This window comes from Crotalus tigris, unplaced genomic scaffold (assembly GCF_016545835.1).
Source record: "Crotalus tigris isolate CLP2741 ecotype Arizona unplaced genomic scaffold, ASM1654583v1 scf7180000024358.1859470, whole genome shotgun sequence".
In the NCBI taxonomy this organism is placed as follows: domain Eukaryota; kingdom Metazoa; phylum Chordata; class Lepidosauria; order Squamata; family Viperidae; genus Crotalus; species Crotalus tigris.
The window spans coordinates 768780-785296 of NW_024100527.1; the positions used below are offsets into that span (position 1 = coordinate 768780).

Here is a 16517-nt window from a genome sequence, read left to right on the forward strand (position 1 = left end):
TTGAACTTTTTTCTTCTTCTTTTAAGCACCAGTTTTCAATGTATCCTCAGATACAAATCGGTTTAGACGGTTGGAGGCTCATGAGATGCATCCTTGAACCTTCTGTTTGGTAGAGATAGGGTGAGCCCAGTTTTGTGTTGCAAAGTTGCCAAAAGAAGAGGCTGATGTGATGAAATACATCAAGGCTTGTTCTGGGTAAATAAAAGCTTCTCATACAGCAACAGCTCTGCAGGTGGAACGTTCTTCTATTTGATGCTGAAGCTTCCTGACTCCCTTGTGTCTTTTCAACAGAAAAAGTCTGTATATCTGAATCCTCCTATTTCTATACTTTTAACCTCTCGAGACCTTTTGCCTTTGCTTTACTTACTCTCATTTCTCCCTTTTTGCCCAAACTCACTCTCTCTTGTCTGTCGCATCAGATATAAGTGATTGTTATGACATTCACAATGCTGGCCTTGGAAGTTTAAGTGGCATAAAATGGCCCAGATAAATAAGTAACTGGAAATGCAGTTTATTTTCTTCTTCTTAAGTTTTGCTGTTTTGTAAAGCTGAAAAACTAAGTAGATACCACAGCAAATAAATACTGGCACAGAATCAGAACCATTTAAAGTTTCAGTTCTGACCTGAAATGCCACATGAAACCTAAAAGCAAACTCACCAGACATTAATGATGCTTGATCAAATTTATGTAGTTTGAGTTAGACCTTTCAGTGCTACCTCTTGACATACATATACCCAGACGCAAATTACACAGCTAATAACTAGTGAGTAAATTGTGGCCAAAACAAAAAGCCAATTTATTTTAAAATGTATAGCATTCATTTACTGACCCTTACTGCCGAAGCTTGATATAACAACAGCAGATCCATAACTTAAACTGCTTGAAACTATATAACTATGGAAGAGGTAGGGGGATAAGTCAGCTTTTTAAATAGGTTTAATTAATGGGAATAGACAAAACTTGATCTCTGAACTCAGATAATGTGATAGTGATAGAATGGAAAGGAAAAAAATCATATGGAAGTGAATGAGGCATAAATATAAATAAGTCATTCTTTTCACTTTATCCTCTTTGCTGAATTCTTCTAGTTTCTTTTGGTTAAGGAGAAGTGTTTCACATCCTCAAAGTTGCTTTTTTATTATTTTTAGTATCAATAAATAAAACCAATAAATAGAAATGAGGGCTAAGAATTGGCCCATGGACAGGACTATAACCTTTGTAACAGTTGTGTGCCTTAGAGCATATAAATAAATGCAAATTCAGTTGTAATAATAAATGAGGGACATCTGAATCTTAATTAAGTAATTTTCATCTTACACACTGGAATTTGTCATTTCAGAAGATGCATTAACAATTTGCCACTTTCATGCTTGAAGGGTTTCATTGTGAGGTGAAGAGGGTTTCGGCACTTGTCTTTCTTTCAAAATGCCCGACATTATTTTTCAGAGCTGGCCTGGGTTAAGAAAAGCAGCAGCCTACAGAAAGTTTGCACAACTCTGAAATATTCACCTGAGGGAGAACAGGATTACTTCCAAATTTAGGTGTTATTTCAGGTAGTGTGTCTACCTTCCCCATTTTATTTTTGTAATAGCACACAGCACACACACAAAAAAAAACCCATTTGATATGTGAATCTGTATGTGTTGTGTATTTTCATTTATTGTCCTGGAAAGTAGATGGATACATCCAAGGATACTGGAGAGAATCCTTACATTTGTGATTTTACCTAGTGTTTGGGATTCTGGTGACATATTTAGCCATAAAGTGACCTCTTGGGTGATATATAGTGTGAACCAATTCTCAGAATTACTGAACATGGCTAATTCAGGAATTCTGGGAGTCGAAGTCCATAATTCATAAAATTGCCAGGGTTGCCCACCCCTAAGCTAGATCTATAAAGAGGCAGGACATTTGCCAGCAGAGTGAGAAGGGGGCCAAACCATGAAATATGTGCAAATGCAAGCAACTCATAAGTCATGCAAATGCCATGAATGATGTACTTGCATCAGACATTGGGATGCAAATTTGTGATAACTACATTTGCATAATACAACTGCTCATGTGTGTCCATTTTGGTACCATGATTTGCTGTGCATGTCAGTGTAAAGAGGCCTTTGCTCCTGCATCCAAAGGAAGTGAGGTACTTCAATTCTAGAAGGCTTGCTGAAAATCTTCATTCGACCACAATTGTTGGGGTTTTTGAAGATAGCTATGATTATTAAAATAGTACAAAATTTATGTTCATTGTATGAATACTCTTCTTAACTCAATATTCCAAGAACGTCCAAGACTGTTGTGAGAAGGCTTTCCATAGCTCATTTCCCAAGACTTATGAGTCTCTTTGGAGATATGCTATTATCTAGTAGAGTTGAAATTTATTTCTGGGCATTATAAATTCCTCTTTTGCATTCCCCAATGTTCAGTAAACTGAAAGCAAAGAGGAAAACATTTGTGTTCATATTACCCTCAATAAATAGCTTTAACCACAAAACAAATCTCATAATTCACCTCTTCAGTCCCAGTGGTTACAGGACAAATCCACTAGATTTAGCCATAAGCCTTAAATACACCTGCACTGACAGGTGTACAAAAGTTTGGGTTCTCTTATTCTTTATCTTTATAGGAACTTCTTGTTGCTATGGTTTTGGAGGTTTAATTGAAATCAATTTTGTTTTTACTCACTCTGTATGGTTAATGCATTTGCTTCTACTCATGCTATTTACAATATGTTTGGAGGTTTCAAGTGAAATTTTGATGGTGGGAAAGATGATAAACAAATAGGACAAGGTGACACGTACGTGTATTTTTTAAAAAATAAAATAAAAACCTGTGTAAGCACAATGAAGTCCTATGACTTTACTGTCAGAAAGGATGATCTCTAATAAAACCTCGCTAAATATAGATATATTGGAACATATACAGAAAAAAGCAATTGTATTAGAGATAGAAGCACTTTTTGAAATGAAAATGGAATAGGAGGTTAATGGATGGAATGAAAATGTTATGAAATTATAAACAGTATAAAGAATATTGCAAAAAGAAGTTAATTCTGTCTTTCCACTCTCTTGTTGGTTATCTAGCAATATAGGGTAGAAATGTGGCAAATCAAAACGGACAAAAGCAATTAATTTTCATGTAATGCTTTATTATAAGATTCATAGATTTGAAATATAGAGATGCTATTTAAGGTAGGATTAGTTGCTAATAATCAACAGCCTCATAGACAAGGAGGAAGGTGCAAGGTGGAAGACATGGCATCATGCTGGAACCCCACTCCTTTCTAGTGCAAGGGTGCTACCATCTTATTTATTTTGGCCCTCCTTGTAGATATCACTGAGAATAGCTCTTGCAAACATTATCAAAACATGTTCCGCATTGTCAGTCTCTAGCAGCAATAGGTAAATTCTTACCCACTCTCCACCCAAAGAAAGCCCTTTCCCAAATATTGCCCCTGAAAGCCCACATTTGCATGATGTCATTATACTATTGCCAAACCCAGCGTAGTGTTTCACATTCCTACAGGATGTGAAAAGTTGTCTGTCATATTCTCTAATACGCTCTAATTTAGCATTGGCATGCCCCAAAATTGTGTCTGGTGCTTCCATAATTTCCAGGCAGCATGGTCAATGATGAATATTGCAATAGAGTATAACTGGAGGCCAGAACCATTTGCAGTTTTTTTTCAAAACTGTACCCTCTCTCCCTTGCATAATTTCCATACAATTGGGTGAAAGAGCATTTATATATTGCTTCCTCCATGTGTTGACTGCCAACAATGAATTTCAAGTGGATGATAGATTTCCTAATGCTTGAGGTATTGCCAAATTCCTGACACAGCTTCTCCTGGATTTCAGTTGTTTTTGTATGAGCTCATGTTGGGCAAATGTGTTCATAACTCATGTTTTAATGATGTGATGAAATTAAAAATCAAATCTAATTATTAACCCATGGAGGTTTCCTAATAGGATAGAATAGAATATCTTTATTGTCACTGTGTAACTCATTAAGTGCTGTCCACAGTGCACACTACACACAAATAAAAACTACAAAGAAGAACATACAATATATACACACATCCTTCACATTCTGTTCACTAATATTGCACTTAAATGTTGTACTATACAGTAGTATCTATGGTTACAGTTCTGGGATAAAAACTATTTTTCAGCCTATTTGCCTTTGTTTTTATTATCCTGTACGGTCTGCCAGATGGTGATATTTCAAAAAAGAATGTCTGGGATGAGATGAGTCTTTAAGAATATTTTGAGCTTTCCTAAGACAGCGGGAACTATACAGTTCATCCAGGGGAGGAGAAGAGGGCAGCCAATAATCCTCTGGGCAATGGTAACAACCCTCTGGAGTGCTTTCCTATCTGCTACAAACAGTTTTGCAAACCACGCACAAATGCAATAGGTTAGAATGTTCTCTATGGAGCAATGGTAAAAAGTCATCAGCAGTTTTTCATTCAGTTGTTGTTTCCAGAGAAGTCTCAAGAAATATAATCTCTGCTGAGCCTTCTTAACCAGTGCTATAACATGAGCACTCCAGGTCAGGTCCTCCTTTATGATAACACCCAGAAATTTAAAGCTGGCCACCCGCTCCACACATTCTCCGCTGGTGATCAGAGGCTGAACGTCTGATCTATTCCTCCTATAATCTACTATAAACTCCTTGGTTTTAGTGGTATTGAGAACCAAATTATTGTCTCTGCACCACAAGGGCAACCGCTCCACTTCATCCTGGGAGGCAGATTCATCCCCCTTGGAGATAAGCCCCACTACTCTTGTATCGTCTGCAAATTTAACAATAATATTTCTGGGATGAGTGGGAGTGTAGAGGGTATAAAGAAAGGGGCTCAATACACAGCCCTGTGGGGAGCCAGTATTAAGAATAAGGGCTGAAGAAATATAGTTGCCTAATCTAACCCTCTGAGAGCAGCCAGACAAGAAGTTCATAATCCAAAGGCAGATTGAATGTGAAAGACCAAGGTTGACAAGTTTAGACACCAGTGTGTATGGAAGAATTATGTTAAATGCAGAGCTAAAATATATAAAGAGATGTGCCACGGGCTATGCCTCTTCACTCATATAGGTTATTCATTTTCAATAGTGCCTCATAAAGTGATCCAACTTCATCCGATAACTAATTTTCTCAATATGGCAGGGAGATCCTATATGTCTCTTGGGGACAATTCTTTTGGGGGAAAAAGAATTATGTAAAAGGAAGAGGCAGGAATCAATGACAAAACTTTACCTTTTAAAAAATAATCTTTGTAAAAAGGCTTAACGACAACGAATGTCCAATAGGCAACAGAGAATTGTTTATCCAAGAGAAAGAAAATTCCAAATTTAAAGCAGTTGTCCCTCAAAAGTATTGTACATATAGACACAGATCTTGGGTGCTGCCCAGTTTTCCAACCTTGTCAATTTGGGACTGTCAACACTAGATGAAACTAATGCTGCATATTCCTTCTGTTAGTTCTATGTATTTGTGTGGGAAAGATACTTGTATGTGTATGTATATGCACATCAGGCAAAAGCTACATATCCCCATCTGCATATAGCAACCATTTTGTCACAGAAGGCACTTTCACACCCAAGTACCCATGTACATATACTCACATTTTCCTTTCTTTTTAGAAAAGTTTTAAACAAAAACAACTCTCAAGAAGTGAAGCTCTACCAAGAAGGGAAAAGAAATAGGGAGTACAAGAAACTGGAAATGAGGGGAAGAATAACTTGGCAGGAAAAGAAAAAAACAAGCTTTGTTGAAGCATTAGAAAAATAGGCTAAATTTAATCAGGGAGAAGCCAGAATAAGCTGTGCCTCTCCTAAATTGGATTGTGATGATTAAGCTTATCTTTAAAAGCATCCATGTTGGCGAGATCTGCCATTGTTCGCATCTTCTGTTTATTTGCTTCATTTCAGTATCTTTTCAGCAATTGTGAAGTAGGGTTTTACAAGTAACTATTTGGGGCTTCCTGTCTCTACAATACTGCAGCTAACATATGCATTCAGTCGGAATGCAGTCTCCTTGGCTACCAAAGCCCTATCAAAACTAGAAGCTTGAATCTCAGCTAATATTAAGTGTCTGTGTTGTGTCAAGCTGGCCAATTAATAGGAAGGAGAGTAAACAGAATGTGTGATCAAGGACAAGGGAAGATCTGAAGTCAGAAACATTTGAGGGACAGCATTCAAAAACAGCCCTACATTTAAAATAGAAAAAGGGAGATTCGTATGCAGTAAACATAGCTAGGAGTTGAAAGTAATGAGGAAGGCAAAATTTGTCAAATATCTGAACCATCACATAGATGGTGGCAAAGATGCCATTTTAGGTTTCAGCAGGAAGAGGTGAGTAAAACAGACAGAGCAAGATTCAGAATATATTGGAAAAATTTGCTTTGGGATATGCTGAAGATAGAACTCAATATATAAAATTTATTTAACTGCCAAACTTTGTGCATCTCAGAATAATTATGGATAGACAAACATTCCTGAAAAATGTGATATGAAAATGAGTCCGCACCTTATTATATGGTAGTCTTGGGTTTGAAGAAAGTACACTATTGTGCAGTTCATCTATAGACATGGGGGTGGCTATACAGTCTCAGTCTGGAAGTATAGAGTCTAGCACAATGAGGACACTGAAAATTCATTGTTATAATAACTGTGGGTGTTATTCTGTGGTAGTGCCTGTCTTCAAAGCTGGTAGAGGCTTCATAGCACAGAACTCACCAGTGAGTTTTGTCAGCAGCTGCAGCTTCTAGTTCCCTTGGGTGGATGTCACAGTGTCATTGGGGTTTCTTCCCCAGGTTTTGTGGTGTTTGCTGGTTGACTCTGGGGTTCTGTTCCCAGACTCCAGCACACTATAGAGCAACTGGTGTGGCATATGGCAGTCATCCATTCTGATGATGTTTCCCACCCATCATCAGAATGGGTCCCTGATTATCACCATTGATAATCAGGGACCCAATGCTGGTCGTGCCAACCAATGCTGAAGATAGAACGGAGAGAACACATGTGAAATTTCTCCAGTTGTTCTATGTGTCTTTGGTACAGAGTCCAGGAGTCACATCCATACAGAAGAGAAGGGATAACCATGGCCCTGTAGACTTTCAGCTTTGTGGAGATAAGGATATTGTAGGGATTTATTCTTCTGTTCAACTAAGTAATTGTATCTTAATATATGAGAATAAAACATCTGAGAAGAAATAAATGCAAATAGACTGGTTCATTCCTTGAATTCCACTGATGTAGTTGCATTAATTCTGGGTAACCTTAGACTCTCACAGCTTATTCATCTTATGAATATGTTATGCTGCTGTTTGCATGTTTTGGTGGGGCTGCAGGTAACAGTCTACTAGCAAAAAACTGGTTTTTTCCCCTCATTTGCAAATGTTTCAAACATCCTGCCAGTTTGAATCTCACCCCCAATGACATACTGATGTATTGCAGATTTAGTTTTGACATGGATATTTCCTTTTCCCCCACACAATTGAGATTTTGATATTCTCTCACAATGGAGAACATTGTGCATAGTGAAAGAAATCTAGTAGGCAGGTGCGCAATACTCATTAAGCTCTCTTGCTAGCATCTGCCAATGCAATCAAACCATTCCAGAGCTAAAAAAATCTTTCTGCATGTATTAGAGAAGGTTCCATCATTACAAACCAGAGTCCTTCTGAAGGCCATTCTCCCCAGGGTGGCAGCTGTAATGATTTTAAAGATTATCTTGTCATGAAGAGGTAAGATCCATGTAAATCCTTCATAGTTCTTTATACAAAGAGGAGGTGTGTGTGTGTGTGTGTGTGTGTGTGTGTGTGTGTGTGTATATGTGTGTGGGAGGGGGGAAATATCAGGAATGTGTGAGAGTCTGTGAAATTAAGTCAAGTTTTCAAAGAGAATTTAGCCTTTTGAAAACAGCTCTAAATAGCCTTATCTCCTTAAGAAGCTTTTATAGGTGTTGGCAGTAGTCTGCTCACAGCTGGATTCTGCACTTTTTTTTTTTCTTGCACTCATTTATGCCATTGTAAATTAGGAGTGGCCCATTTCAGCTGAGTGGAGCTTAACCGAGAGGATAATCAGGTCTTCTGATTTTATTGAAATGTTATCACTGAGTTCAGTCCCCAAATGTCAGCATCTCCATTCCTTCTAGGTAATGCTGTCACATAATTAATAAGACTATTACAGATGATCTTCCACTAATTAGGCAATATACTTGTTCTACTTACTAATTAAAGAAGTACTCTGATATTTGGACTTACTAAGCTGTCAACCTTTCATGTACACATGTGTATGTGTGGGTGTATATACACAGATACAGAAACACACAATGTTTTATGTGTGTTTGTGTATGGGTATTTTCCAGTAATAACTATTAGCAAGACCCTAATGGCTACTTGATAAAAAAAAGAAAAAGAAGACACTGCTTAGACATAATACATGAGAGCATGACATAATCTCTTGCACAGATTATTACTATATTTCTCTATGTCTAATCAAACATATATATAAATATTTTTCTCTACAGTCACAATATTCTCTTGTATGAAGATGGCCATGCTGTTGTTGCTGATTTTGGAGGTAAAAAATTGGATATTTTTAAAAATCACAGTACATTTTTCCAGGCTCTAGAGAAAAAAAAAGTTGACATAATAATTTTGCACGGGTGGACACTTTTGAATTTTGAGTACATGTCACAGGTCACTTATAAATAATTGGCTTTGGTGAATCATTAAAAACCCATTTGCCTAATGTGAGTTTGGAGAGGAGTTTTTTTTACAGCAATCTCAGAACACTTCTTGCTATTCCTATATTATGTTTTTAGGCAGAAATAAACATAGGAATCTATTTAAAAAGAAATCAAGGTGACTGTGGCAAGTACCAAGAGGGACCCTTCATTATGGACCTCAGAACATGTTCCATTCATGAAACAAGAAAACGCTTTTCTATGCTGCATTTTGTGATTCAGTAGATTTCTTGGGGGATGCTGGAGATCATAAATGGGGTTCCAAGTAGCTCAATGAAACAAATAGCCTCCATTTTGCCAGCTGTATTATTCAAGTTATCTTTTTAAGAAAGTCTTAGTTAAAATTACCTATAGGAAAATGTTCTCAAGATACACTGTATTTCTGTATATTTTTTTAAATTTATGATGCACTTGCAAAATAATCTAGATCAAAAATAGAAAAGCATGTTCTCACAATTAATGGTAAGATATATATCAGTATTCACAGGAGCTTCATCTCTCTAGATAGATAGATAGATAGATAGATAGATAGATAGATAGATAGATAGATAGATAGATAGATAGATAGATAGATAGATAGATAGATATTAGTATTCAGACAGGGGGCTTCAACTCCCAGAAGACCACACATTTTTAAATTGCCGAGGTTGAGAAACACTGGTCTACATAATGTACTCATCCTTGGCTATTTCCAGCACCAATCAGCTGGAGAAGTGAGGGTGCTTGAGTTGGGAAGACTTATAAACCCCATGGAATAGCTTACATCAGGGGTTTCCAACCTCTGGGCCATGGGCCACTACTGGACCATGAGCTGTTCGGAACTGGGCTGCAGAAGTAGAAGGCGAGCATGCGGGCATCCCCACTTGCACAAGCAATGGGCAAGCACACACGCTCTATTTGTGCGAGTGATGGGTGACCATGTCTGCTGCTCGCACAAATGGAACTGTGCGCGCACACTTGCCCACTGCTTGTGCAGTACCATCTCCTCTCCCCCTCCCTGTCATTCCTCAAATCTGAAAAGGTGGGGGAACTCTGCCTTATATGATCCAGATACCCATTATAATTTGGATCTGACACAGATTCCATTTTCATCACGCAAAGTTTTATTATTTCTAGAAACATGCATAAAAACTTATTCGCAAGATATTTTTGTATTTGACAAGCCCGCCAGCAGCTTCAAGATGGTTTTTAGCTTTGGCATTTCCTAAATATGTGGGTTTCAGTCCCCAGAATTCTCACTGTGCAATTTGTATATGATTGTCAAAATTGTCATTCTCCTACCTCATCAAACCCATTGTTGCTCCATTCCTGGAAAAAAAACTTCCCACCCTCCAACAGTAATGTAGATGTGTAAAAGAGAGTGGCAGTAAGGAAGAGGAACTGCCCTGCTTTGGGTTCTATTGAAAAAGAAAAAGCACAATTCTTTCAGTAGAAAACTTGATAATGATTTTTATCCTTAATTTCTAATGTATTACATGACTCCATGCTGATTTCAAGATTATATGCACATATGTGAAAACTGCACAGAGAGCCATTTTTTTTTTGGCAAGCCTAGAGTTTTCAGTTATATTTTACCATTCCATACATATTCTTAGTATTGCAGGTCCAAGAAGACAGGTAGCTATTAATAACTATTCTGGGAGCTGAAATACACACATTAAAAAAGTACTCAGATACTCTGTTCTGGACTTTAATATCTTTTGATTGGAAACAGGGGGTTTAAGTAGCAGGACATATTTTGCAGAAGCACCCACCCCTATGTACCTCCAACCCTTGACATCCAGTCTGGTTACATGACAGATTGGAACAAATGATATTTCTGGAAAAGCCAGGTCTGCAAAATGTCACCACTTCTTTGTCCAGTGGTTGGCTCATGATTGCAAAGATACAATATTTTTATCTAAGCAACTCTTAATTGTAGGTGTTTGTGTAAAAGGGCACTGCGCTTAAAGTAAAAAGCCTTTAAAAATGCAAAAATAAGAAGAGCCTGTACAGGATTTTGTGCATTAGAAGTTACCATGTGCAGCACTGTTAAGGAATTTGGATTGAAACACCTATTTTTAGTTTTTCGCAGCATGCTGAACTCTTCATTGCTAAAATATCAAGTGAAAATTATTGTTATACTTCACAAAACCAATCCCTTGGATACTCAGCTATGATATTACTGCATTTCTGTTTTGTTTTCATATAGCTGCTTACTCTTTTTTCCACTTGCTTATCTGAACTAAGTGATGTTGACTTAAATACCCTCCTCCTTTTGTTTTTGTTTTAATTTTTAATCTTAGAATCAAGATTTTTGCAGTCTCTGGATGAAGACAATATGACAAAGCAACCTGGGGTTTGCCTTTTTTTCTCTTTAAGTGTGTGTGTGTGTGTGTGTGTGTGTGTGTGTGTATGTGTGTGTGTGTGTTCTATATATAGCATACATATATCCAAGTTACAGTATATTGATAGTGTTTTCCATTGTTTCTTGTCCACATTAATTTTGGTAAATTTCTCAAGAGCAACAAAGATTATTGAGCAAAAAAAATGTTCTTTCTGCTTTGCATGCAGCAATGGGCTCTAGTCTGCTTCAGTAAGTAGCCTATTATTAGCAACTTTAGTTCAGAATCCAACTGTAACTCTTGGTGGACTAATTTCCCACCCACTCCTACTTACATCCTAATTGTTTTATCCTTTCCAAGCTTTCATGAAGAACTCTACTGAGTCAAAAGTTGAGTTATGTACTGAGAATTCTCACAGACAGCTTGCAAATTTGGTGCCATTCTGAGAAAGTCCCTTTTCTCAAATTGCCTTTGCAAAGCAGAGTGGGAAACAATTGTCCAAGAGAGGAAAGCTGAGTTATAGTTGGTAGAATCCCACAGATTAACCTTAGTGAAGATGTCCCTGATTGCCACTATGGGCATTACTTCCAAAATGTTCTAGCCCAATTCACTAAACCAGAACTCTCTAAACTTTCCTTATTTCTATCACTATATAAATATCTTAGTAGGGCTTCTTTCAAATCTGAAGAATTATAATCTTCGCCATTACAGGTGATCTTAATTGGACTCGAGTTTTGGTCACTAAGTGAAGCCTGTCATTAGGCAAAACATCACATGACATCACTGCTTATTGATAGCAGTTTCAGAAGTCCAGACTGTGATCATTTGGCCAGGACCATGCCATTGCTAGGTGATGACTTCATGCTTCTCCTGATCTGCCATGCTCACCTCCCCTTCACCCGTCTCTCTCAATCTCTGCTGTTTTGGCCACCATGCATTCTGCCACCCTCACCAACCCCAGCTCCCAGTTGCCTACAGCTGATATCTGCTATCCTTTTCTCCTACTGCTGCTGAGGGCTACCCAGCTGAGGCAGCCACTCGTCCTTCACAAGGCCTTTGCACAATCTCATAGAGGCCTCTGAATGTATCCCTAAACACCAATAGCTGCCTTGGCTGGGCACACCTCATCAGCATAGGAGAAAGAAGATGGCAAAGTCAGTTGGGCTGTGTGGCAGAGATGGTGGTGGAGTGCAAGGCATCCCCCCCCAAAAAAAAGCACAGATGAGCAGGAGATGGGGGGTGAGAGTTGAAGGCACGCTATAGAGTCATAAATGTGGAAGGCTACCAAGCACCCAAATTTTTATCCCATGACCAGGGGGACACTGCAACAGCTTAAATTAGTGTTTATTAGTACGCTACATTTGTCTTGGAATACATCTTGCTCCTCTTGTACACAGACATATTGCAAAACTGATTTCAGACAGTCTTCAGTAAAATTGTATTTCAGAGTGGAAATAGGTACAAGGAAAATTATTCTGGTGTTTTGCAGGCCATGAATCTCATAATGCAATCTATAATGCCTTTGCTGCATGAATTAGTTTTAATATGGAAACAACCCAATCGCTATTCTTTCATTCATGGAATAATTTTGTTAGCATAGTGCCAGAAAGCAAACAGAAATAAAATAGAGAAGAGATGGGCTCCCTTGTGAAGAAAGAAAGCATACAGTTATTGCATTATTGATGTTGTCTTGATATATAGAATCTGCGCTGGATGGCCCCTGAAATATTCACACAGTGTACACGATACACCATAAAAGCTGATGTTTTCAGCTATGCCTTGTGTCTCTGGGAACTGTTAACAGGAGAAATTCCATTTGCTCACCTGAAGCCAGGTAAGACTTTAAGCCAGTTTAAGATCAGGCTTGTTGCACAATAAAACAAAGTTCTGCATGTGAATAGTTTTAGAGGTTTTAGAGGAATGCTTGCTTATTTATTTGTTCTGTTTAATATTATGAGGTTTCAGGTTTTACATAAAAGTTGTAGAGCCAGGGTACTGCAATCAAGCCACAGTACTCATTGAAATCAGAACCTCATTTTTAAAAAAAAAAAAAGAATCATATGGGCAACTGAAGAGCTGATAATAACATTTAGCCCTTAGGTACTTCCTCCAAACTGTTCTTATCAGATCTTGGCTCAGGCTTACTAGAATTTTAATATTCTTTTGCTACAGGGATTGGTGCCTAAAAGATAATCATATGTTGATGAAAAGATACTACAAAACAGAAGCAGAAAAGTATCTGCATCACAGCCAGACACATGTGCTGGGGAATCTTGAAAGCTAAAACCGTGCATTAAATGAATTAATCCAGTGTCAATTATTGCATTTTAGTGTTGTGTAGTTTCAAAGGGACCTTGGAAATCATTCTAGCCGACTCCTCTTCACCTCAGGATTTATATCTGGATGCATAACGTTTGCCAATTCAAGAAGATATTTGAATTTTATTTTCAAGATTTGGGGGGCGGAAGGAGGATGTTCAGTGACCTCCTATGGATTTGGTGGAACCTAATTCTTTTTTAAAATAAAATAGAGATAAAAGGAAGCCATGTGCATTTCACTAACTTCATTTGGATCCAAATAGTGTCTGCTGCTACCAAACACAGCTTAAACTGAAGAGGTTTCTGAAGAAGTCAGTTTACTGTGGTAACCAAAGAAAATCTATACTGTAAATAGGTTATATAATTTAAGAAGTATAACAACAAAAAAAGGATGGGGCAGAAAAAGGTCCATCTCTGTGGAAAAACAGCAGTGTCTTCTCTTTCCTTCTTCCCGGAATGGGACAACTCACTGTAGCCAACTCGCCATGGCCAACTTGGTGCTGGATAATTTAACAATTCTATTTAATTATTTAAAATTTTTAAAAATATTAATTTTTGCCATTCACATTTTGTTCTGTACCTCCTTTTGCATCCTTTCTTTAAGATTTCTATTCCACTGTTTCTTAGATATTAGTGTAACTCTTGTCCTGCAGTGAGTTGGCTGTGGCAAGTTAGCCATGGTGAATTGTCATAGACAGGCCTCTTCCCACTGATTTTTTTTTCCAGGTTTCTCCTTATTGCTATTAACAGCCAAATGCTTTCATAGTGCAAATAGTCTTCTAAACACCAAGAAGAAGTCTGAAGAATTCCCCTGAATCTTCCTGTTTTAACGTGTGTGTGTGTTTTCTCACTAATTAGCTTCACTTGTCTTGTACGAAAGCTCTCCATCCCATTTCTCCATTGCTGAGCTTTTCAGCACCATTATTCCTCCAAAGCATTTAGAGTTACATATTTGTTGAACTTCTGTTCTTATATTTTGTTGGTGAAATCTGAACAAGATTCCTTTATTACCCTTCCTTCTGAGAGTTTATGAAGTCCAGATTTACATTTCTTCTGACTTTTATGGAATTATTATTGTTTCCTTAGTAGTCCATTCTTTATTTTTTTTTCTCTCCTTCTCTCTTTTCCTTTTTCAGCAAAACAAATTATTTTTTTAATTGATGGCTTTGCTGGTATTAATTTGTTAAATCTATTCAAGTAAAGGAATGAGGTTTTGATGTAGAGTATGGAGAGCCTTTGAAGTAGCTTTGCAACTAAGTTCACTTTTTTAAATGAAGTTTTATTAAAGAAATTGTTTAACAGAATAAAAACAATATGAATTTAAAGACAAGAGAATATAAAAGTAAGGTAAAAGAAAAGGAATAAACAAGAAATAAAAGAAAGAGGACAAGAAAGAAAGAAAAATATAAAGAAGTGGTTTCCAGTTTTCTTTACAGCATTCATAAATGTATTTATATTTTATTCTCTCTCTCTCAAGATACATCATGGCATTTTCTTTTCATATTTTACTCTTTCTAATAGTCAAATCCTTTTTCCTTTTTTTCCAATATTAAAACCAATTTTTTCCATCCATTATATTTGGTCTGCCATTTGCTACTTTTTTTTGGTTAACATTTTATCTTTTGACTATTAATTTTAAAACCAGCTAGCATACCAAAATATTTTATTTTTTCCATTAATATCTCTATTCAGAGAATTCTTTCAGAATTATCACCATACCAGCAGCATATGTCCTTTTCTTTCACTCTTCATTCAGGCAGTTCTCTCATCCTGCCTTATATCTCTACTCAATACTTCAAGAGCTGGAATGAATAAAAGCAGAGATAAAGGACATTCTTGCCTTGGTCCTTGTTGGATCTCACAAGGTTTTCTTAATTCTCCATGTAACTAACTTTGTGTGTTTCTTAAAATTAAGTTAGTACATATTATCATTCAGATTCTGCCACAAAATATAAATAAAATTCTTTTTTCCCCATTTTGATCTAATATATTTCCGAACATATTGGCTGGTTTCACACAACATATTTAACCTGCATCCTAATTCTTAGTTTACAATATGCTAAACCATAGGCTAACCCCAATCCCAACCTAGCGACATTAGTCTATGGTTTAGCATGTTATGAACCCAGAAAATGGATTAATTCAGGTTAAATATGTTGTGTGAAATATATATCATGGTAAAGAAGACCTAAACAATGTTAACACTAATCAGAATTGATCCTGCTGTTCAAATGCATTTGATAGGCATTTCTCTGCCTTAGTGACACATTCCTTACTAATTTTAGTAAGGAACTGTGAGGCTTTCAGTCCTCCCATCAAGGTATCTGGGGTTCCTGTCATAGAATGGTTATTTGAATAGTGTTGCCATATTGATATGTTATGCACTGTCAAACATTTCAATGAGAAAGGAAGTTCCCTTCAATGCTGTCTTATTTATAAAACATTTATTTATTAGATTTATAAGCTACCCATCTAATTATCCAGAGTGGCTCTTCAGTCATTATGACAGAACTGTGGTCAGAGTAAACTTCTATATTAATAAAGGCTGGTTCAATCCTATTAGCTCAGTTCGCTGCATTGGAACAAGTGCTTCAATGGATTTCCTAACTACCTAGGAATAATCTAGTTATAGTAAATGGAGAGTGCAAGAAACAAAACATTCAGATGAAGAAAAGAAAGCAGACAGTAGGTCTTTGTCCCAGCCCAAGATATTTTGAGACACATGCGTTACTGTGCCAAAGTCAGAATGACCGTCGACTAAGTCAAGCTCTGTAAATAGTAAGAATCAAGTGGATAACACTCAGAAAAGGAACTTTTATTTCATGTGACCATTAATATATAACTTTCCCTTCAGCTCTTTATTTCCATTTGGCTGTCTTCTTTGGAACTCTCTTTTTCTAAGAGGTATAATTCCAGTTAAAAGCTTGCAAGCTATTTCATATTCTCCTTTAGGGTCACGTCCCTTACAAAGATTTCTAGAAGCAAGGAAGAAATGTGTTTTCCTCTTTGTTAGGAAAAAAGAAAGAGATGAAAAAACATAAACACTGCTTACTGAACACCTTCTGACCCCAGTCTTTTAACTCTCTTTGGGAAAGCCAGGCAATTGGCTGACTATTAATCTACAAT

At 37.0% G+C, this 16517-nt stretch overlaps 1 protein-coding gene across 7 annotated transcripts in view; it reads left to right on the top strand.

Annotated features, from left to right (window-relative positions):
* The window catches only part of TNNI3K (TNNI3 interacting kinase), a 186555-nt gene that overhangs the window by 114813 nt on the left and 55225 nt on the right, over window positions 1-16517 (top strand). For all 7 annotated transcript variants that reach the window (XR_005554728.1, XR_005554727.1, XM_039327206.1 and 4 more), the window contains 3 exons: window positions 8531-8583; window positions 11035-11087; window positions 12775-12907. Coding sequence is in view for 5 of the 7 variants with exons in the window: in XM_039327206.1 (XP_039183140.1) it covers window positions 8531-8583; window positions 11035-11087; window positions 12775-12907 (239 nt within the window). In the remaining 2 variants the exon portion in view is untranslated. The remainder of the gene's footprint in view (window positions 1-8530; window positions 8584-11034; window positions 11088-12774; window positions 12908-16517) is intronic.